This window comes from Mus musculus, chromosome 2, assembly GCF_000001635.26.
Source record: "Mus musculus strain C57BL/6J chromosome 2, GRCm38.p6 C57BL/6J".
In the NCBI taxonomy this organism is placed as follows: Eukaryota; Metazoa; Chordata; class Mammalia; order Rodentia; family Muridae; genus Mus; species Mus musculus.
In genome coordinates, this window is record NC_000068.7 from 5,355,078 (window position 1) to 5,379,662 (window position 24,585).

A 24,585-nucleotide genomic window follows, 5' to 3' on the forward strand; every position below is an offset into this window, starting at 1 on the left:
CATCAAATCTCACAATTAAGAACAACTTTGATCTTTAAACATAGACAATGTCTTTATCAATAGATGTCAATTAAAATGGCAGGACTTAAGACACAGGCTGGGGATGGAGGCTGTAGAGCATTTAGCACAAGTCAGTCTTCAATGTTATTCTTTTCCTTCACTAGTATTTTGTCTCCTTAAAAGATCAGTCTTGAGGGAACCTAAGAAGGTGTCAGCTCTCAGACTGTCATTGGTTCTTGGCTAGGGGGACAGGATTCCCAGTCAATCAGAGACCCTTGCAGGTTAGTTTGCTGTGATGCAAGGCCCTCTCTCCTGGCTCTCAGTAACATCCTACCATGTCCTGAAAGACGGGTTGCACACAGCACAGTGCTGACATCATCAGCTACCTGCTTACACCCCTTCCAGGGGAAGAAGGAGCATTCTGGGAGCAAAAGAAGCAGCGACTCCTAGTCCTGCGCCCCTAAAGACCCCTCTCCTGGTTGCTTTTGTGCCAAGCACAGGCTGCAGTCTCTTCTTGTTACCCATCTGCACAGTTCAGGGGAGAGCTCAGACAGTGGTTCCACACTCCTGCTTCAGCCTCCTGGGATTATAGGGGTGTACCTTTGTGCCCAGCTTGTCTTCACTGTGGTTTTATAATATCAGTGACATACGGAAGGGACTTCCTTGGGGCAGACAATAAAACATTGTCTGCAGAGTTTATTCAGAACTGGGGGTTGTCATTAGTCTTGGCAAAGACTGGGGCAGGGCCTGTAGATGCCATGATACACCTGTCTCAGGCTAGTCCCTGTTCTACAGGGCTGAGAAACTCAACACAGAATAGGAACCTGCATTTTTATTTATCCATATTCGTTTTGTGTGACCTCAGTTGATGCTATCCCTCAGGGGGCTGGTGTCAGGACTGTCTGCTAACATCTATCCACCAGGACAGTTCTAAAGGTGTACTGACTGAATAAGTACTTGTGGCTCTTGCCTACAATGAACCTTAAGGGAATGAAAGCAGAAGGAAGGCTATGGAAAGGAAGCTTGTTTTCCCACCCGGTTGCCAGACTGGTTACTCTCCCAGCCCAAGAATAAAGATGTAGTCTTTTTTTGTCAGGCTCCTGGGGAAAATCTTGGGTTGCTAAACATTGAATTTTAGCAATTCTTATAGGTACAGTGATTAGATATGTTTAGAAAGTGTTTTTCTGACCTTGTTGGATATCATTGTTACCTTTCTACCTGTGGAGTTATTAAATGGAGGAGACAGATAATTTGGTAGATCTGAAATGGGGTGGGGGTATATATGTGTGGTGGTGTGTGGTATGGGGTGTGTTTGTGTGTATATATATGTGTGTGCACTGAAAGATTCTGGTATGCAGTCTTTGCTATAAAGAATTTGTAAGAACTGGCCAAGACTCTGTGCTTGACCAAACCTTGGCCAGGCTTCTCTGAGCCCTCTTGAGAACAAAGCCTTGACCTTGCCTCACAAATCCCTCTTGCTCTCACCAGGCCAGCCAAGCACGGTCTTAGCCTGGATCAAGTGAACCCACTTTAGAGCAGTGGTTCTCAACCTGTGGGTCAAATGACCTTTTTATGGAGGTTGCCTATCGGATATCCATCATATCAGATATTTGCATTATGATTTATAACAGTAGCAACATTATAGTTATGAAGTAGCAACAAAAGTAATTTTGTGGTGGTGGGTCACCACAGCATGAGGGACTAAGGGGTCACAGCATTAGGAAGGTTGAGAACCACTGCACCCATCTGCATTGTTCAGGGGAGAGTTCAAACTGGTTTCACACTCCTGCTTCAGCCTCCTGCAATTACAGGGGTGTACCTCTGCCTCCTGGAATTACAGGGGTGTACCTCAGCCTCCTGGAATTACAGGGGTGTACCTCCATGCCCAGCTTGTCTAAGGGGAATCCTTACCCCTGAAATATAATCAAGCTCTTTACCCAGTGCTTCAGATGCTGTTAAACTAACAATTATTCAGATATTTAAATATTTAAAAATGTATTTAATGTATAAGTGCTCTGCAGAGCAGAAAAGGACATCAGATACTCTTATAGATCCTTGTGAGCCACCATGTGGTTGCTGGGAATTGAACTCAGGACCTCTGGAAGAGCAGCCAGGGCTGCTGAGCTACCTCTCCAGCCTATTCAGATACTTTGAAAGACAATGAGTACTCATTAGTACCACCATGGGGGGTTTATAGGTAGAAGACTCTTGTTTAACGCCTATGCTAGGAAGGTTAACAAGAGATTTACAGCAAAGGGAAGGTCAGAGGGCAGTGGACAGAATAGTCCTGTGAATAAGTAAGCAAGGAGCCAGCCAGATCAACTCGGCCGGACTTCTGTTTAAGACAGGAGACAGCGTGAAAAGCAAGCTAAGAAACTTGGGCAGATATCGGGAGATATTCCATGCTAAGTGGATTCAGAATGAGTTTTGCTCAAGCTAGAGTGAGTAAGTAGAGTTCACAGAGAAAGGACAGAGTCAGAGACCAGGTCACAGAGAGGATTCAGGAAAGTTGCAACCAATCAATTCCGTTCAGAGACAATCTCTGTCCATGTATACGTCTGACCTGCCATTTGCAAGAGATTTGTTAGGTTATCTTACTTATTTTTCCATCAGTATTTTGCATTTGTTTGTCTGTTTGTTGTTTGTTTGTTTATTGGCACTGTGGCTCAAATGCAGGCCTTGTATGTGCTGGGTAAGGGTTCCATTGCTGAGCTACATCCAGTACTGACCCCAGCCTCAGCCAGTTAGGCTGTTTTAGCAAGACTCCTAACATCTCTTAATGACTTTCCTTTGAAAAATCATTTTACTTTACATCTGTGTCTGTGTGTGGAGGTGTTGGGACATGTAGAGATCAGTGGTCAGCGTCACTTTTTTTTTAAAGACAGGATCTTTCCAATGAATGCGGAGGCTGCCAATTGGGCTCAGTTGGCTGGATACTGAGTCTGGGGCTGGATACTGAGTCTGGGGCTGGATACTGAGTCCGGGGACCCTCATCTCTGCTTCCCCGGTGCTGGCATTCCAGGTGTGCATTGTCATCCCTGGCTTCCTTATGTGGGTGCTGGCGAGCATCTCAGCTTTTCCTGCATTTTGCACTGAGTCATCTCCTGGTCCTTCTTAGTAACCTTGTAGGTGCTATGTTCTCCCTATCCCACCACTACTCCTCCACTCTACAAGTGCCCACTTGTTCTTCCTTGTGTTCAGAGTACAGCTGGGCTCCATCTCTCTCCTCTGTGCAGCAGGCTCAAACAAAGGCTTTTTTCTTGCTGCGACAAATGTCAAAACATTTTTTTTCTTTAACAGAACCCAAAGGGGGAAAATATTTTCAATCACCCAAAATAGTTACACAAAGAGTTACTGAAGACGGTAGTCATCGTGACAATTTTGTGGATGAAGAATGAGATTTGAAGAAAATCAAATGATGCCAAAGGGTTTTTGAAAGTAAAATGAAATGAGCCAGTCTGTTGTTGAAGCAGGAATACTGTTTGGAAGACAGGGGAATGGCTCCTTTTACTGTAAAACCTTGGGGTTTAGGATGCATCTATTGGTGAACAGCAAGACTCAGTCCCAGATGCAGAGAGAGGACTCCATTTTACCACCAATGGCTCTGAATCCTCCTTGCCTAGAATGTCTGCAGCTGGAGAGATGGGCACTTGACTCATGCCACTAACCAAAGCTCAACTCAGGCACACACATACAAACAAACAACACCCCTATCTCTCTCTCTCTCTCTCTCTCTCACACACACACACACACACACCCTATCACTCACACACACATACACACAAGCATATACCCCATCACACACACAAACATACACCCATAATACACCACCACCACACACACAAACACACACCTCTATCAGTCATACACACACACAATAGGATATACCCACCCCATCATACACACACACATATACCCCATCCTACACACAAACATCTCACTCTCTTTTTCTCTCTCATACACAAACATACACCCCATCACAATACACCCCATCACACACACAAACATACAACCTCATCTCTCTCTATCTCTCTCTCATACACACATACCCCTGTCACTCACACCCACATATCCCATCGCACACATAAATATACATTCCAACACACACATACACACACACACAAACATATATCCCTATCACTCAGACACACACACACACACACACACCATCACACAAATAAACATAGACCCCCCTACACACACACCTTTCTCCACGGGAAGTTCATTCAGGTCAGCAAGATGCTTTTCTGAACGATTATCGCAGAAGAGGGTTAAAGCAACTAAATAGTCACTGTTTTAATCAATACTTTGAGTTGACTCAAGATTTGGCAACAGCAGCAAGGCTCCTGGCCAGTGAGAGTAAAGAGGCAGAGCTGAGGGTGGCCAAGGGGTCACCTAAGGGTCTGGATGAAAAGCCATCAGGACCAGTGTGAAGGCTGTGTGCTATAAAGAGCATCTCACCACGCCCATCACTATCCTTCCTACCAGGGCTTGTGGAGGGAGGTGGGGCTCTGCAGGGCCTGGTCTCCCCTGAAAAATGATTTACTACATATTATGGCATTTCTGTATGACAACTGAGAGCTAATACCCAAAGCAGACTACCAAGCTACTTCATAATAATTTCTACAACAATCCTTAGAAAGATCTCAGCACATTCCTGGGAAAGCTACTGCTGCATGGACTCAATGAGTTCAGCTTTCTCAACAGGGGGCAGTTTTGCTGCTCAGTGAACAACATTCAACAAAGCCTATGACTCCAGGAAGGGTGCTGGAAATCAGGTAGAAGTCAGGGATGCTGCTAAACATCTGACAGAGCCCAGGACTGATGCCCACACAGAGTCCTCCATCTCTAAATACCAATAGGGCAGAGCTGAGAAATCCATCCAAGTCTGACGTAGGAGTGGTAGACTTCCTTTCTCCCTCCCTCCCTTTTAACAAAACAGGATACTCAGTTGACTCTAGCAGTTTCCCAGGGGTCCAGGAGACATCAGAACGTCTGTCTGGAAGGAGAAGTAGGCATGTTTGCTCATGGGTTGGGGTAGCATTGCAGACCATGCTTCTGTTCTCAGAAGACTATCATGCTGTCTGCTGCTGTAGCTTAGACTGGGTGGCTTTCATGTTCTTAGGACCTGCTGGAAATGTAAGACCACATGGAGGAAACTCCTTGGAGCTTCAGAAAGAGATCATACAAAAACCCTAACACAGCCACTGTGTTCTGCCACAAGGATAAGCCCAGTTGGCAAGACCATCCTCGTCCATCTTTTTTATTGCAATGGATGTACTTCCAGAAGGCCTAATTGACTCTATCTTCCCGAAGCTACGGGCAGCATAGTTGTGATGCCGTCCTTGTGTTTACATTTTGAGTGGGTGCATATTTGTTAGGGCGTATATGTCTGCCTCATTCATGCAGTAGGCTGTGGAGGCTGGACCTGTGAGATTGTAGCATGGAGTCACATCATAGCCTGGGCTCAACAGTGATGTTCTCACTGTCTTTCCAGCCTTTGTATATAATTGCTACTGAGACCTGGGGGACGGGGAGGGAATGGGACACTAAGGTGGCCACTATAAGGTCCAAACACTTCACTGCTAATAGATGAAGGATCACAATACCCTCATCCCACAAAGAAAATATGATCACTTATAGTCTCCTCACCCAGGATCGTGAGGCCTGAGATTTGGCGTTCTGGAGCCTGTTCAAGCTATATATCGAAATTCTTTTTTTTTTTTTTTTTTTGGAAACAGGGTTTCTCTGTGTAGCCCTGGCTGTCCTAGAACTCACTCTGTAGACCAGGCTGGCCTCAAACTCAGAAATCTGCCTGCCTCTGCCTCCCAAGTGCTGGGATTAAAGGTGTGAGCCACCACTGCCCAGTTATAGCGAAATTCTAACTTATAAAAGCAATGGGGCAAAACCAACTGGAAGGAAGTAAAGAAAGCAGAGAGTCAGTGAGAGAAGAGGAAGAGGAGGTGAGTCAGGAAGATGAGAGGAGGGAAGAGAAGAAGAGAGGAGAGGGAAGAGGGAAGTGAGAGGGAGGGGAGGAGAGGGGAGGAGGGGGGAGAGAAAGGAGCCTTCAGGACACCAGAAGACAGACGTAACCACAAGCTCCTTTAACCTACCGTACCGCACAGCTTCTTTCTCTACTCTACACTGTCCCCTCTGTCATTGGCTGGTGTGTTTAAAACGGACTGGAGGTGGGACATGACTCTGAAGAGCTCTATCAGGGGTGTCCTAGGTAGGAAAGGGTTTATATCATCTTACAACCTCCAGGTCACAATCTATCATTGAGGGAAGTCAGGGAAGGAGCTCCAAGCAGAAACGTGAAGGCAGGGTTGATTCAGAAGCCATAGAGGAGTGCCTCTTACTGGCTTGATCTCCAAGGTTCCTTCAGCTTGCTTTTTTTTTTTTTCCATACAACCCAGAGGTGGCAGTGCCTACAGTGGATTTGACTCTCATACATTAATCATTGATCACAAATGGCCCCAGTCTTGCCTACAGGCCAATCCTTTAGAGGCCTTCTCTTAATTAAGGTTCCTTCTTCCCTGATGACTCTAACTTAGGTCAAATTGACAAAATCAAAACCAATCAGCTCTTAGAGTGAAGGATCTTCATAGTTTTCTTCCCACTACAGAATGTTCTTTGAAGGGTCTTAAATTACTACACACCCACCTCTCTGTGTCCCCAATGGGCTGCCTGATGGTTACAGAAGCTTGCAAACTATGGCCAACCACAATATTGATCCTCATTCTCTTTTAAGCTATGTCTGGGCCTCAAGGCACTGATACCCCAAAACTGCACAACTGCTCTTTCCGCCTCTCTCTTCTCAAAACATATCCTTTTGCCATAGCCAGCCTTCTCCAGCAGGCACATTGTGGGTTGTGAAATGGCTGGATGGTGTTGTTGAGCAATGGCCTCACCTTGAGGTCCCTGTGGACAATGCCCATTCTGTGGAGATAGTATACGGCATCCAGGACCTGGCGGATGAGAGTGCTGGCATCTTTCTCTGTGTAAAACCCCTTCTCCACTATCCGATCGAAGAGTTCTCCACCAGACACACTGTGAAACAAATAAATAGGATGTTAGAAACTGGAGGGCTGCCAAATGATGCATGTAAAATCATCGCTAAGAGTTCTCAAGAGGTAAAAGAACAAACTTTATTTTTAAAAGTAATTTTAAAACATGAACCCGATTCTGAGTTTAGAACTTGCCCAACCTCTTCTCTAGAAGCAATCCCTAGAAGAGGTCCCCATGCCACAGCAGTAAACATGTCTGAAATAAAAGAAGACAAACAACAACAACAACAAACAAAACCCAAGCTTTGTGGCACAGCAATTCTTAAGAAATCTTTCCTGAAGTTGACTTCTATTTTCTATTGTGTCATGACAACACAAAGTCAAAATGGCCTCCCTGGCTAAGCATCATCCAGTCATCCAATATCAGCACATGACATTGGACTGTGATATCTTTGTCTGTGTGTATATGAAAGGGGTGTGTGTCTTTCATGACAAGACAGCTTTGGGAGCCAAATACTGGCCTCTTAGCAGGGGTGGGGTGGGTTCTTGATTAATTTTGGGCTAGTAAATTTAGTAATTTAGTATTAAAACACTAAGTACAGGAGTGCCCTTTAGATGTTCAGACCTTGGCCTTTCTATCTATTTAAATAGGTGGATGAATCTAGTCAACCTTTTCAACAAGGAATAGGTGCATACCCTTTAAGGTTATCAGACTCTCAAAGCCAATGGAAATGTATAGAAAGAAAGACGGTGAGGAAAGGGCACTGTGCCAGGTGTCGTGATGCATACATACTCTCAAACCCAAGACTTGAGATGCAGAGACTGGAAGTCTGGGGTAAGTTTGGGGCTAGCCTGGACTACATGGTGAAACCACCGTGACTCAAAGTAAAACAATGAAAAGGAGAGCACTGCATTGCACAGCCCAAAGCAGAAACAATTCAACAAATTACCTTCAAAGTTTGAGAATATACATATCACTAAAAGAATATTGCTCTAGCCAAATAATTAAAGCCTTGTGGAAATAAACTCAAGGGGTGTACTATTAAAATTTTCCTGAATTCTCAAAACCACAGAAAACATATATTTTTTAGAAATATTAAAACCATAAACCAGCTTTTAAAACCACTCTTTTCTTTTTTATAGTTTTAATACAATAAGATAGATGTCAGCATTGCACACACAGACACGAAGGTATGATTCACTTTCTGCAACTCATGGCAATTAATGTGCAATAATGGATCGACGGAAGCTGTCTCTGTAAAAAGCTAATAACGAAAATAAAAACAACTGCAGCTATAAAAGACCCACGTTTTTCGGTTTTATTCCATTACCTGTTGTTGTTCCAAGCAATAATGCAATTGGATAATGTTTCCCTTGCAGAGAAAACTGACATTCTAGAAAGGAGAGACACCCAGGAGAAATAAAAAGCAACCCAAAGAGTGAAAGGAAGTGGAGACAACAAAGATGACAGCATCTCAGACAGCCACGCTGTCCAAACAATCGATCCTGCAGGAGTCAAGCTCCTAAGATGTCCAGTCTTGGCAAGTGATACAAAGTCTCTACATTCTCTGTTGGGTTTCTAGTGTTTCAATATCTGACATTGCAGAGCCAGGGAGTGTACTACCATAGGAAGACTGTAGCTGTGGGGCAAGATGAGCGTGGATGTCCTACGACTATTTTCAGCACTCAATCTGCCTCTCCTGGCTGCCCATCACTCATCAGTGGATCTATGCATTTGGCCATAATTGAGTAGCATCAGCTGCACGGGGGTAAGACTGTCCTTGCCCCTTACCATCGATCCACCTTCCAATGATGCTCTCCCATTCTTGGCCAGCCTGTTACCACCTCTTCTCCTCTGCAGAGGCCAGAGGACAGGCAATAATCCTCATGCCTCCCACCTCCTGACCCCTCCCACCTCCTGACCCCTCCCACCTCCTGACTCCTCCCACCTCCTGACCTCTCCCACCTACCGACTCTCTCACCTCCTGACAGAGCATCCCACGACCAAGACTTGCCCACCCTTCTGCCTCCCTTGAACCTCATGTGCTTCCTACCCTTGGAAGAAGGTCTTTTTTTTTTCTACCGTGGTCTTTAAGGTCTTGATGGATTCTGTAAGATGAAAATGTGTGAATTGCCATGGGGCAGCAGTGTGCCGTGAAAGCGAAAGCGACAAAGGATGGTACGCGCTGCCACGGGCCTTCCTATCTGCACATTTAAGATCCTACTTCTTAAACTTCAGACTGCATCAGAGTTCTACTTCTGAACATCGCTCAGGAAGAATCGGGTTTCCTTAGAAACCAGGGCTCTGGGGAAATGTTTAGAAACTTGATAGAAAAAAAAAAGTAACAATATTAATTTAAAAAGAAATCTTAAATTTGCAAATCACTTTATGCTTTCAAAAAAAAAAAATCTCACGAGGCATGCATTTTCAAAGCCCACTGTTAAGAAACAGACACATCTCCCCATTCCTGCTAGGAAACTGTAAGTCTTAAAGTGATAGCATTTGGGGCAGACCTGTGGATCATCCTCAGGTTGAGGTAAGGTCATAAGATGGGGCCTCCATGATGGAATTAGATCCTTATAAGGAGATCTCTGTCCCATCTGCCACAAAGGACACCACAAACCAAAAAGAGAGCTCCCTGGAGAATTCACCTATGCTTCTAGTCCTCTCCCCTTCCCCCTCCCCCAGGGCTGTGAGAAAATGTATTTTCCTACATTGAGCAAGACACCTTCTTATTCTCGAAACAGATATGAAAAGTTTTGCTGTTCCAGAATCAACAGAGAAAAGAGTTTACTCATGGCAAGACACAAGTCTCATCCTTCGGCTGGCTGACCTGTGTGGGCTGTTTGGAGAGGCTGCCTTCTCAGCAAAATTCATCTATGGCAAGACTCTGCTGTAAACGTTTAAAGCCCCATGTTAAAATATCAGGATGAAATTAGGATGGGGTGAGTTATCAGGAGATTTGGGAAAGGGAGGAGAACCCTAATAATGGACTGTGCAGTGCAATGAATTAATGGTAGTTGTCTTTGTTTTCTATTGCTATTAGCATAATATAGATTAGGTGAGTTATAAAGATGGATTTTATCTTAGCTATGCTTCTGGTCCAAAGTCAAGAGTCTGTTTCTAGTGACCGGCTTCTTGCTGGTAGTCTGAAGTATGTAGGCTACTGCATGGAGTCTAAAATTAATACACAAGAGACCCAGCCAAAACAGTTTTTTATCGTAAACTCACTTGAAAGAATCCACTAGTCATTAATTCATTCATTATACAAACAGGCTTATTCATACATGAGAATAGAGCCCTAAGCACCTCTTTGTTTGTATATGCATATGTGTGTACATGCCAGCATGTGTGTACACATGTGTGCACACACATGTGGAGGTCAGAGGTCAATGTCAGTTGTCTAGTCTTATCAGTAAACCTCGGAGAATTTTGTATTCACCTTTTCAACACTACCATTACAGGGACAAACTTTCTGTGGTGGTTTGAATATGCTTGGCCCATGGAAAGCGGCACTATCTGGAAGCGTGGCCTTGTTGGAGTAGGTGTGGCCTTGTTGTAGGAAGTGTGTCACTGTGTAGGTGGGCTCTGAGGACTCCTAGTGCTCAAGCTCTGCCCAGTACAGAAGGGACCCTCCTCCTGGCTGCCTGCAGAAGACAGTCTCCTCCTACTGCCTTTGGATCAAGATGTAGAACTTTCCTCCAGCACCATGTCTGCCTGGATGCTGCCATGCTTCCCACTGAGACGATAACGGACTGAACCTCTGAACCTGCAAGTCAGCCCCAACTAAATGCTGTCCTTTATAAGAGTTGCCTTGGTCATGGTGTCTCTTCACAGCAATAACACCCAACCTAAGACACCTTCTCACTTGAAAGCTTTTCCTATGTGAGTGTTGGGGATCAAACCCAGGTCTTCGTGCTTACAAAGCACGTACTTTTCCATTGAGCTTTATCCCCAGCCTCCCCCTAATCATTTTCCAATCATTATCTAAAGATACCACATGGTCAGAATCTAAATATAATGGGTATTAATTTTCAGTGAGCATCAGAAGGCCAACTTATAGAAGTAGGCATGGAAGGGGAGGTTCAACCTAGGAAATACAGACATAGGAAGACAAATTGGCTATCAGACACCAAGGAAACAAGACAGAAAAGATGGTCCAGATTTATTCCCTCTCCTGAATTCCAGCTCTGATGTCCTCTAGAACATTATTCAACTCTGTCGCTCAGTCTCATCCTCTTTGCCTATTATAGTATATGCTATCATAGCATGTGTCAATTTTAAATATGCAAATGTGAAATACTTTGATTTCATAATCTCAGTACAATTTTGGCTTATTTGTAAAACTTTTAAGCCATGTAAATCCCTGTGAGTGGAAAAAATAATTGTCAAGAGACATAATATTCAAAATTTACTGTACTGAGAAAGCTTTAAACTTAGATTGCCCTATTGCAGACTACTGTACCATGTAACTGTCAGGACACCATGAGTTATAGTACTGTGCAAACCCTATACTTTGCATGTATTTGACTTATCCACCTGATATTCTCTCCTTCCCCTCCTTCCCCCTCATGTTCCCCCTGTTGTGTACACACACATGTGCACTTGTATCAGTATGTGGAGGCCAATGTGTGTATGTGTGGAGGCCAGAGGTCAATGTTGCATATCTCCCTCAATCACTTCCCACCTTTCTTTTTGAGACAGGCTCTCTCACTGAACCTGATGCTCGATGATTTGCTCAGACTGGCTGGCCAGTGAGATGCTGAGACCCGCCCGTCTCACTCACTCAATGCTGGGTGCTAGGAGTCCAACATGGATCCTGAAGCTTGCATAGGAAGTATACTGCCCGCTGAGCTGCTTCCTCAGCCCCCACCACCTGATTTTAAAAGACAGTGTTCTGTTACCTTAAAATGTGATGCTTATTTATTATGTAAAATTGTATGGAAAACTGTTACGGTGTGAGTGTGAATGTGAAATGCTAGCCATCAACTTACATGTTTGAACACTTGTCCCTAGCTGGTGGTGTTGCTTTGGAGGAAGTGAGGAATGGGGACTTTGGTATTATACTTCTTGTGGTGTCTTCCTTCCTTGACTGTGGACCCAATGTGGTCAGCTACTTCATGTTTCTGCTGCCATGCCCTGTCTACTATGATGGGCTATATCCCCTTAAGCCAACAGTTCTCAACCTATGCACTAGATATTTACATTGTAACTCATAACAGTGGCAAAATTACAGTTCTGAAGTAGAAATGAAATAATTTTATACTTGGGGGCCATCACGGCATGAGGAACTATACTAAGGGGGTCTCAGCATTAGGAAGGCTGAGAACTGCTACCCTAAACTATAAGCCAAAATCATCTCTTTGCTAACGTTGTTTGTTGTCGGGTATTTAGTAACAGTATTGAGAAAGGCAACTCTCACACCTTCTACCACCACCACCCACACATTCACCAAAGGAAGTGCCCATAGTGATGGCTGGGAATGGGCTCTACTAGTCTACCACAGACCGTTGCTTACATGTGACTGACTAACAAGAAGAAGACTCTTGAGAGTGTCATGCTGTAGGTATGACAGGTTCTCATAAGGCACTGCATAAGACTGTCCTATAATGAGGCAGGGACTGCACAAGAGAAAGACATACTGGCATAGTACAAGAGCAATGTGGTCTTCAAGTACCCCTTCCATCTCAGCCAGGGCTAGAAACATGCAATTCCTCAGAATACAGTGTTCTCTTTATATTTAGTGCCTGGAGGAAAGGTTTTCTCGAACCATACAAGTCATGATTAAAAGACTCTACCAACAAAGCATTTTTCAATAGAGAATCCCTGAGACCCAGAGGGCAGACAAGGGCAATTTTTAATGCTGGCTGACAAGGCCATGTTTCCCTTCTCTACCTTTGTATCAATCAAGTCTCAATTCAGCATTGCCTACAACTTCCCTCTGTCAGTCAGGGTAGCCTCTCCCTTTCCCATCCTAGCTCGTTGTTCCCATTCCTGCATAGAACTCTGGTCCCCACACACCCTGCTACTGGGGGACCCCCCCTCCACCTTAACAATGAGATTGAGACTTTATTGCACCTCACCTTTGCCATCAGTACTGTCTCCTTTGTCAAACCCTACTTTAATAATTTCAAAAACAATTTATTCTTAGAATTCTATTTCACAATCTCTGCCAAGCTTCAATCTGTTCAGAGATTTCCAAACCACAAACAAATGCCTTTCCATCTAGTGAACCAGAAAAGTTTAACCCATTGTGTACCACTATATTTTGATTCTGGCTAGTTTGTCTTTATATTTCATGCCATGGGGCTGAACTGACTCTCTACCCTAAAATGTATTGGAATCTTAACTCTTCAGTGTACTTCAGTAGCTCTAGTTGGAGGCAGGGCCTTTGGAAAAGTTAACTAAGGAAAACCAGTTCATCCTAGTTACTAGTAACTGTATAAAGAGAGGAAGGACAACGGGACCAGCAGTGGAAGGGGTACTTAGCCTATGTAAGGTTGTAGGTTTGATCCCCAGTACCCAAGAGGAGAAGAGAAGAACAGGAGATGTGGTGCACACAGGAAAGAACAATAATTAATGAGTGGGACTCCATGAAACTGAAAAGCTTCTGTAAGCGAAGGACACTGTCATTTGGACAAAGTATCAGGTTACAAACTAGGAAAAGATTTTTTTTTTTAAACCAACTATACATCCACTAGAGGGCTAATATCTAAAAAAATATCAAGAACTCAAACAACTGGGCATTAAAGGAAATAATAATCCAATTAAAAAGAGGGTACAGATCAAAACAGAGTATTCTCAAAAGAGTAAACATGTTTTTATTATTTCGTTGGGGATTTCATAGAGTGTACTTTGATCTCACACACCCCCTGCCCCACTCACTCTGGTTGCTGCTGGAGATGGGTTGTATGATCTAGAGCAGAGTCAGACAGATGGGGGCGGGGCTAAGGAGGGGTTGCTCCCTACCTGAGGAACATAGGAATCCAAGGCCACTGGATAGAGGTGGCCCATGTTCTGAAGATACAGCGGGTTCACAAATAAAGTTGCAAGATTCCAGAACATCCCTGGTTTTTGACTTGAGGACTGGGTAGGTGGTGACACCACTCTTTGAAATGGGAGTTGCAAAGGTTGACTTTTCTCTGTTAATTTAACTGAGTTATTGGATGCTGAGATTTCTGGTTGACCACAGTTTCTAAGTATGTTTTTGAGGGCATCTCTGAAAGAAATTGCTATTTAAATTGGTGGAGTTAGTGAAGCAGGCAGCCTCCCCAACATGGGTGGGTAGCACAAAATCTGCTGAGAGTTTGAATAGAATAAGACACAGATGAAAGAAAAAAAAATTACTTCTTTTGCTTCCTGCGTGATGTCTAGAGCTGAAATGCTGGTTTTCCTCAACTTTAGACACACATCTACACACCATTGGCTCCTCTGGCTTGCATGTTTTTACATGTAGACTGAATTATATCACTGACTTCCCTGGCTCTCTCTGCCTTACAGATAGCAGACTGTGGGACATGTCTCCTTAGTCTCATGAACCTATGCTAACCAAGCAACCAACCAACCAATCATTACCTATTGTCTTTTTTTTTTCTTTTTTCATTAGAAAGCTAGTCCAAGGACCTTGATACATCTATAGCTTTGGAAGAGTAAAATTATCTAGGGTGTTGGGAAAAAGAAATTTCTAACTTTGGAAATAATCATTTTCTCTATTTTCCAATATTGCAGCCACTAGCAATGCGTGGCTAGTTAACCAAAGAAATGATTTTCTAATTTTATCTAACTTTAGTTAGTGTTAAGAGTCACATGTTGGATAGCACAGATTTAGAGCCCTGGATAGGATATGAACAACTGAAATGTCTATGGATAGAGAAATGAGGAGTAGAGCTCTTGTTATAGTCTAAACTTCAGAGTGTCAAGCCAAGAGACAGGTGTCATCTTCTACTAAGAGAGGGTAGCTAGGTTAAAGAAAATGGGGACATAAGACCAGTGATGAGTTGGCCAAGAAAGAGATAACCAAGGATTAAACATACAGGTAGGAAACAAAGGAGAAAAGTGATTTCATAGAAGTCAAGAAGGACATCTGGTCAACCCTGACCAATACTACTAAAAGACAAGTATGAGGAAGGGAGAGAACAAAACAAAGGCAGGGCTCAGGGCATCATGCCCAGAGTCACTGGCATGTACAATGTTTCCTACACCTTGGCCCTGGATGAGGCCCATAAATGCAAAGAAGGGTACACAGGACTGAAATATCTGAGACTCATTTTCTCTTCTATAAAAGGAGTGATTTTTAAAAGGAGTGATGCTTCAAAAATAAGTTAGACAGTGGGAAAAGATTTTTTTTCCTTGTCTTGGTAAATTTCTGTAAAGGCATCCTTATGGAGGGCATTTAAAAGAATAAGAGTTACCACCAAGGCAGGATAATGCAAGGACTGCTTGTTCTTTATGACACAGGTCCTTACTTTTCTTGCTCCCACAGATGGCCTGGGATTTTAACATATCCAAGCATTAGGATGGAAGCTTGTGTGTGTTTCTGCCTTTCTATGTGATCTTATAATTGAGTTGATTCTACATTGACAGGTCTTTTTCTACATGTATGAGGACTCGCAAGTGAGGGTGGGAAGGCTATCAAGCCAGCATGGCATGTTGCCTAGGATGCTAGGTTAATGAAGTTCTTATTAGCCCCAGATGACAACTGACCTGGATAAACTCATTCAGCATGAGCTTTGTGACAACAGATGGTGTTGAACGTATTAAATATGAGACTGGAAAATTTTCATAATTAGCTCTTTGACAATTACACATCAGCCCTTCTGCAATTAGTTCCAATTAGGAGGATTTTATTTGGCAGAAGTATTAACTACATTTCTCATTGGTGTGACCAAATGCCTGACACGAAGTTATTTAAGGGAGGAAAGATTTATTTTGGCTCTCAGTTTGAAAGGAAACAGCCCATAATGGAGAGGAAGGTATGGTAGCAGGTAGTTCCATGGTGCCAGGATGGCTGTGGAGTAACTTGCTCACACCTCAGCAGACAAGGAAGCAGAAATGGGAATGTTTACATCTCATCGGGTTTTCTTCCTTTTCTCTTTTTACTTCATTTAGCTCTAACCCCCAGCCTAACAGGACCACCTGTGTCCTGAGAGGACCTTTCCCCCTCAGCTAATGTCTGGAACCATCCTCACAGGTATGCCCTGACATGATCTATGTCATCTCTTACGTGACTCTCAATCAGGTCAGGTTGACAATAAAGACAGGCTATCATAGACACATGATTATTGTTTTATCATACTTCCTATAGTATGATAGAAAATTTGCATTCTTTCAGTAGCTAAAAACTGAACAGGAATAGGCTCTGGAATGAGTCTTGGGACAGGACCTGGTTCAGAGTCTGTAAAAGCAGCAGCTCCCATGTGGAGGACTGCCAGCTGGCCGGGAGCATATGGTGGCCCATCCTGGGTTAGGGTGTTCCAAAACTGATGGAGAACAATAACACAATTCACATGTGCTTAGAGACTCAGAATCTAAAGAAAAAAGTGATAACCTCGATTTTATGTTACACCTAAAGGATGCACTTCAGCCCCATTCCCCATTATCTTAATTAGGCTGGACTGTACGTGCTTGCATTTGCTCTGAAGCTTCTCAGCTAGTGTGGATCTCTACAGAACATCTTCCAGTGCATATGCATTTACATAAACAAAGAAAGCCTTAACATAGCTTGGAAAAGAGCAAAGACAACCCAAAGGTTGCCTGTCTATTGCTCAGCCAACTGCTGGATCACATTCTTTGTGTCTATTGAACCTCTGCATATTAAAAGAATTAAATAATTATTTTTTATTATGTGTGCATGCATATTCATGCCATGCATGCACATGAAAATCAAAGGGCAACTTGTGGGAGCTGGTCCTCTCTACCCACCATGTGACTCCCAGGAACTGAACTCAGGTCACCAGGCTTGGTAGCAAGTCCTTTCCCTGCTAGGCTACCTCAACCCTCTGCATATTTTTAGCTGTTAGACTTCACTTATTACTTAAGATCCCAGCTTCAATGTCACAGCTTCAGAAGAGTCTTTCTTGATGGATAGGCAACATTAGGTCCTTTGCTTCATTCTCTCTTAGCACTCTATTTTTTGCATAGCACTTGCCTGTTGTAACCACTTACCAGCATGCCCATCTATGTAAAGTTTGTCTGTCTTCTTTTCCTGGCCCCGCCCTAGTCCTTACAGGGAATCCCGCAAAGGTGGGGCCATGTTTGCCTCGCTTGCTACTGCCTCATACTTTTGACCAACTTGGTTTATGGCGCAAAAAGGAAGCAAACTTAGTATTTGCTACCTAGGGGCCAATAAATTCAGTGGGTGGGAATTCAGTCAGTGACATTGAGGTTCAGTGAAAACTGTATCTTAAAAATAAGATAAAGATTGATTAAGGAGGATCCCTGATGTTAACATCACATGTTTGATCTCTCTCTCTCTCTCTCTCTCTCTCTCTCTCTCTCTCTCTCTGTGTGTGTGTGTGTGTGTGTGTCTGTCTGTCTCTCTCACATACACAAGTTATACAAAATTTTGAGTTAAGTAAGAGTTGGGTCTAGCTGGGCATGACACTCTTCCATAGCATGTAAACCTCAGCACTTATACTCGGGAGCGTAACCTTCATTCTGTAACCTGTATCCATCAGCACACTGACTGCCGAGCCATTCTTCTTAAAATTTCTCCCTCAGCTGCCTATTCATCCAACCAATCACTCATTCATTAAAATTGTCTCAGCTAGTTTGCGCTGGTCTGAGTATTATACCTTCCTATCCTTTGTCTCCTTTGTTTAGAGCAAGCTAACTACATTCTGAAAGAATGTTCTAGAGTCCCAAGTTCACCTCCACTAAATTGCTGTTCTATCTGGCTTTGTAAACGGAGCCCAAGCACAGCTTAGTGTCCCAGTGCACAATGGGAGGTCACAGCTCAAAGCACCCCAATGACAGAAGCCTTTAGCATACTTTCACGGCCATTCCTTTAGAACACTATGTCAAAAATCCATTTAGATGATGTGCTAGCGGGCGATTAGTGATCTGGAGCAGTGTGTGGGGAGAAGGTGACTGCCCACAGTCCTCCCAGGGTGTGAATGACTGGCTGGTAAGGTCACGATCCAATCCATCCACATAGACAGGGTGGGGCAAACTTGACAGACAAGCATTATACAATGAGAGCAGTTAAGGCATGTCAGTTTACTGCTGAGTGGTTTTTCCCCCTTTTTTTCTTTTTTCTTTCTTTTCTTTTCTTTTCTTTTCTTTTCTTTTCTTTTCTTTGCTTTTCTTTTCGGGACAGGTTAGCTCCTTGAAAGCCTTTCCTTGTAACTCTACAGATATGCATTGTACACACACACACACACACACACACACACACACACACACACACACACACATCTTTGCAAGCACATGTGCTCTTTTAGAATTAAGACAACCAGGTTCTTTCTCCTCAGCTCCAATAGTTGCAGTCTTACAGAAGAAGGGCAGCGTTGCTTGTGGCTGTGGGGTAGGCAGCTGTAAAACACATTGCCTGTGTGGTCTACAACCTGCTGTGGAGAAGACTAATTCTCACTGATGGGTTTTGCATCCTTTACTTCCTAGCACCCACATGTTTCCCCTTCACATTCATTTCAGAAGGAAAGACATACCATGAGTGAGTGAATGAGAATCCTACATGTTAAATTACCAATAAGTCACAGGTGTTTATATCATACATCAGCCTTAATGTTGCAAAAAATGACAAATACCTTCTCTAGTGTTCCCAAGATCTAGATAATGGACACCTAAACTGTGACCCTAAATAAGCTATTCCTCTTCCTAAGTGATTCACTCAGGGACTTTATCACCACGACAAACATCTGACTGGAATATGAAGCTACTCTGCAAAGTATCTTGCAGTTCCTCACAAAACTGGAACACAGAAGATAACCCAGCACTTTTAGTCCTAAATATTTTCATGGGAGAACTGGAGACATCTTCATGCAAAACCTCCTGTATCCACATCCATAGCATTGTTATTTTTCATAGCCAAAACCATGGAAATAAACCCAAAGGTCTATCAGTGGATCATGGAGAAGCAACATGTGGCATGTATACCCAGTACATACAAAAACTATTCACTCATGAAGGAGGGCAGAGTACAGTGACATGTGTGACTAGATCACAAGCATACTGAGAACACAAAACCCACACACTGTAGGAGTCCCTTCATATGAGATAAGCAACACAGAGGAGGCCTTAGGTGAGAGAGTGGATTAGTGTTTGGCCTGGGTAAGAGAGAGTGTGTAATGGTGAATACAGAGCCGGTATATATGTGTGTGTGTGTGTGTGTGTGTGTGTGTGTGTGTGTGTATCTGGCAGGGATATATATGTCTTGGAATTAATGATAACAGCTGTAAATCTTTGTGAACATCCTAAAAATTATCACATTATATGTCTTAAAGTGTGAGTTTTGGGTCTGGTGAGATGGCTCAGTGGTTAAGAACACTAACTATTCTTCCAGGAGACCCAGGTTCAATTCCCAGCAACCACATGGAGTTCACAGCTGCCTGTAAGTACAGCTCCATGGGACCAGGCACACACACACACACACACACACACACACACAGGCAAATCAGCAGTGCATATTAAATAAGATAAAAGTAAATTTTAAATAAATAAAGTAAAAGTGAGTTTTATGGTGTGAATTTTATGAGTCTACCCTAAAACCTTCGGAAAAGTGCCCTCTTCTCTTTTTCCAAACCCACTTTCTCATTCACAGAACAGCAAATATGCCACTGAAGGGAATAATCCTATACATGCCTTAGAAATAGTCTAGGTTGTGGTGTTGGTATTTAATACATGAAGACATTTCCTGTCTAATTCTTACCCCATCTTCTCTGTGTCTCTTCTTTCTTGCCTCTCTTCTGACACTCAGACACGTGTCCTCTCTTGTTGGGGTCATTCTTCCTCTCACTGCCTGTCACATATATTCACGGAGCACACTCTACCTCTAACGGGGCTTCTTTTATCGGGAAATAAAGTAGATTTATTTAGCACAGAGCCCTTAGTCAGGCACGCATTGTTAGATGACCTCTGGGAATGGCCACCTAGCAAAGGGAGATAGAGCTGCTTTTCTGGGCTTTCCATTAATTATATCTCCTAGGGTCTCCTGAGACCCCAAATAACTGTTAAAAAGAATCTTGCCCACTCATAGTATGCCTGTCAATAGATCTTTTCAGTTAAGAACTTAAGTCCTGGCCGGGTGTGGTGGCGCACACCTTTAGTCCCAGCACTCAGGAGGCAGAGGCAGGTGGATTTCTGAGTTCGAGGCCAGCCTGGTCTACAAAGTGAGTTCCAGGACAGCCAGGGCTACACAGAGAAACCCTGTCTCAAAAACAACAACAACAACAAAAAACTAAAACAAAAAACAAAAAAACCAAACCAACCAACCAATCAAAAAAAGAACGTAAGTCCTTTGCACTGAAATCACACTATAATAATGTCTTGCTTCAGAAGGTGTTCCTTTTAAAGTGCACGCTTCTTATTTGATGGAAATATTCTAAAACATTAGCATGATGGTTTTGGCAATAGTAAATTTATTAAAGTTCACCAAATTCCACACTCAAAATGAGTGAATTTTATGGTATATAAATTGTATACCTTGATCATGTGCTGGGGAAATGGTTCAGGCAGTAAGGCACGTGCTTGCAAGTATAAGGACCTAAGTTCATATTCCAGACCCCACCCGGAGACAGCTATAATGTCTGCCTGTAAGCTGAGCAATGGTGGGATGGGGTAGAGGCGGGAAACCTCCTCCCTGGAGTTTTACTGATCAGGAGCTTAGCCCGTCCACAAGATTCCAGACCAATGAGAAACTCTGTCTCAAACAAAAGGAAGAAAGGATGTGGAGAAGACCCAAGGTTGTCCTTTAGATGCCATACATTCATGCACACATATGCATATAGAAACACGAGCACGCACACACACACACACACACACACAAATGTACACACATACACACACAAATGCACACATATACACATATACACATACAAATGCACACACACACACACACACAAATGTACACACATACACACACAAATGCACATGTACACACACACACAAATGCACACATACACACATATACACATACAAATGCACACACACACACACAAATGTACACACATACACACACAAATGCACACATACATACACACACACCAAAATGCACACATACACACATATACACATACAAATGCACACACACACACACACACAAATGTACACACATACACACACAAATGCACACATACATACACACACACCAAAATGCACACATACACACATATACACATACAAATGCACACACACACACAAATGTACACACATACACACACAAATGCACACATACACACACAAATGCACACATACACACATACACATACAAATGCACACACATACACACACAAATGTGCACACACACACAAATGTGCACACACACACAAATGTGCACACACACACAAACACATACAAATGCACACACATACACACACAAATGTGCACACACACACAAATGTGCACACACACACAAATGTGCACACACACACAAATGCACACATGCATACACACATACAAATTCATACACACAGAAGAAAAACAACCACTAAAGCTAGAGTTTGGGAGAGGGGAAAAATTGGCAGTGAGCCTAAGTTGGGTTGTGAGTTGAACATGGAGGGAGGTGGGCAGGGCAGGGATGCTGGTGAGCACGACACTGATCATCCCAAAGTGACACCCCAGGTATTGGGAGTGTTGGTGGCTGACTCCTCTTAGTTGTGACCTTTTGAAGGTACTCCTTATAGCAAAAAAGCTCCCTTGCCCACAGCCACACTTCCCTTCCTGGGGACAGCCTGCACCTAACAGCATGAGGGGATGTGCACACTCCACCTCCTTCCTTGCTTCATGTGGGAGAAACCTGTTAAGGGTCACCTCAGCTCTAGAGACTCCAGAGAAGGTGGAGGCTTTGCTAGGACAGCTGTATAGCCTACCCGATCCCACCTCCTTCCGGTCTTGCTTCCTTCCCTACTTGCTGGGTCTGCAGGTTCTGAAACTCACCTGTACTCAAATCTCTGGTTTAGAGGCTGTTTCTATGGAAACTGGCCTAAGGCAGAAGCTTATTAGACACTCATCCTCAGCTTGTAAATGCTAAACAGCCTTCATAATCAGAAATAAGAAAACCAAAAAATTCCTTGAGTAGAAATGCCACAAACGAGAGAGAGAGAGAGAGAGAGAGAGAGAGAGAGAGAGAGAGAGAGAGAGAGAGAGAGAAGACTTGGTGTTTCATGGATTATTGTCAAACCTAAATGTGTTGTAGGAAGGTAGAGAATAAGATGGCTTAGAAGAAGGCTTTCCTGACCCCTGAGCCTAGAAGTCAGCCTCCTGTCTCAGCGTTTGAAGGGGCTGCCAAGTTCTATTATAAGAACAGCAAGAGCTATTTACCTAGACTGAGATAATGCCTTCCTTGGTAAAGTGCTACCACACAAGCACCCAAGGACCTGACTGCAATCACTAGCATTCATGCATAAAGCCGGGTGTTGTCATGCGTGCTTGGAATCTCAGATCCAGGAGGGGTGGAAACAGGGAAGTCCCAGGGGCTTGCTGGTCAGCTGGCCTCATCTAGTCAGTGAGTCCTGGTCTCAAGAGAGACTCTGTCTCAACATAATGTAGATGGATCCTGAGAAATGAAAGGTAGGCTTAACCTCTGGCCTCCACAGGCATATGCACACGTGTGAACACACACACACACACACACACACACAGAGAGAGAGAGAGAGAGATTTACAGGTACGTTCATGAGGGGATGTGCACACTCCACCTCCTTCCTTGCTTCACGTGGGAGAAACCTGTTAAGGGTCACCTCGGCTCTAGAGACTCCAGAGAAGGTGGACTCTTTGAACTGAAATGTACAGTCAACCTGCTGTCTGTCAATGTTCTAAGGACATACATTTTCTGCTAAGTGTGAAGAAAGGAACACAAGGCCATGAGAGAGCTCCGGCAATCCAAAAGGCCAAGAGATGCCAGCAGTCTGTACCCACACTTGAATTTAGAGTGCATTCATTTCCTACACTTAATACAATTGCACCCTCTACCAGACAGCCTGCAGGCTGGAGGATAATGAGATTTCAGCGAGCCCAGTACTTAAAGTCATTGATACAAGAGCATTCGAAAACACAGCAGCCTATCCTCTCTGTCACATGCAAAGGAGGCTCTGGAAGAGCTGCTGTCTCTAACAAGTCCAGGAGCTACTTGACTGTCTGAAACTGCCTTGCTCTGAAAAAAAAAAAAATCAAATTTTATTAGAAATCCCTGGTATCTCACTATTACTAACTCCCAGTGGTCCATTAAGTGAATGCAGGCATATCGACTAGAGAGTCATAAATTATTGATTCTGTTTCACTAGACCCAAGTCAGTGCCCAGTGCTGTGGAGTACGCTGTCTTGTGTAAAAATAAATCAGTGTCTCGGAAGAGGTCCTATGCTCCAGTTTCTGGACTCCTGGTGTTTGTTGCAGAACCATGCTGGTCTGCCTCCTTGTTCCCTGCCGAGTCTTTCAGCATCTCCTGTTCTGAACTAACCTGGCTTCAGTCCTCAGCCTATCTGCCCTCGCAGATCCATCTCCTAGCTTTTGGTCTTGTCTTCCTCTCTTAACCGGAGACTGCCACAAAGCAAACCTTTGTGGTCAGCCATCTGTGAAGGGTTTCCTTGAATTCTATTCAACTTCAATCAAAACTGTTCAGAGAACACACACGCCACGTCTGTACTGAAGGGACAGAAACTTGCCCCCTTGTTACTCTTGGACTAGTTAAGTACAGTGTAATAATGATTTACTTACTAGTTATTGCATTGAGTTTTATAACTCATCCACAAGTACACAGACAGATGTGCAGAGGGCTATGCGAATGTCTCTTCACCGTGCCAGACTAGAGTCAAGCTCAACAGGGTCTTCTTTCCCCCCTGATTCCGCCAAGCCCGTTCCCTTGGCTGTGGTTTCGTTGGATAGTAGGTAGGGACAGTGGGAATCTCGTTCATCCATTCATGCGCGTCACTAATTAGATGACGAGGCATTTGGCTACCTTAAGGGAGTCAGTTTCTCCCGCCGTTTACACGCGCTTCATTGAATTTCTTCACTTTGACATTCAGAGCACTGGGCAGAAATCACATCGCGTCAACACCCGCCGCGGGCCTTCGCGAAGCTTTGTTTTAATTAAACAGTCGGATTCCCCTGGTCCTCACCAGGGGAATTATTTTGTGTGTATTTGTGTGTGCGCGCACATGTACATGTGTGAGCATATTTGAGGAGGTCAGAGGTAGTGCTGTCTGTCATCCCTCTGATGCTATCCATCATGGGGTTTTGAAGCAGGATCTCTCACTGGCTTGGAAAGCATCAAGGAGGCTAAGCTGGCAGGCCAGCAAGCCCTAGGGATGTTCCTGTCTTTCTCCCCCTAGTCCTGGGATGACAATTGGGAGGCGCCAGGTATGTTTCTGTGTTTTAATATGGGTTCTGGGGATGAACTGAACCATC

General features: G+C 43.8%; 1 protein-coding gene across 9 annotated transcripts in view; it reads right to left on the bottom strand.

Moving 5' to 3' along the window:
* Positions 1 to 24,585, bottom strand: part of Camk1d (calcium/calmodulin-dependent protein kinase ID) — a 421,404-nt gene that overhangs the window by 61,621 nt on the left and 335,198 nt on the right. For all 9 annotated transcript variants that reach the window (NM_001290374.1, NM_001290375.1, NM_177343.4 and 6 more), the window contains one exon: positions 6,912 to 7,050. In NM_001290374.1, coding sequence (NP_001277303.1) covers positions 6,912 to 7,050 — 139 coding nt within the window. The remainder of the gene's footprint in view (positions 1 to 6,911; positions 7,051 to 24,585) is intronic.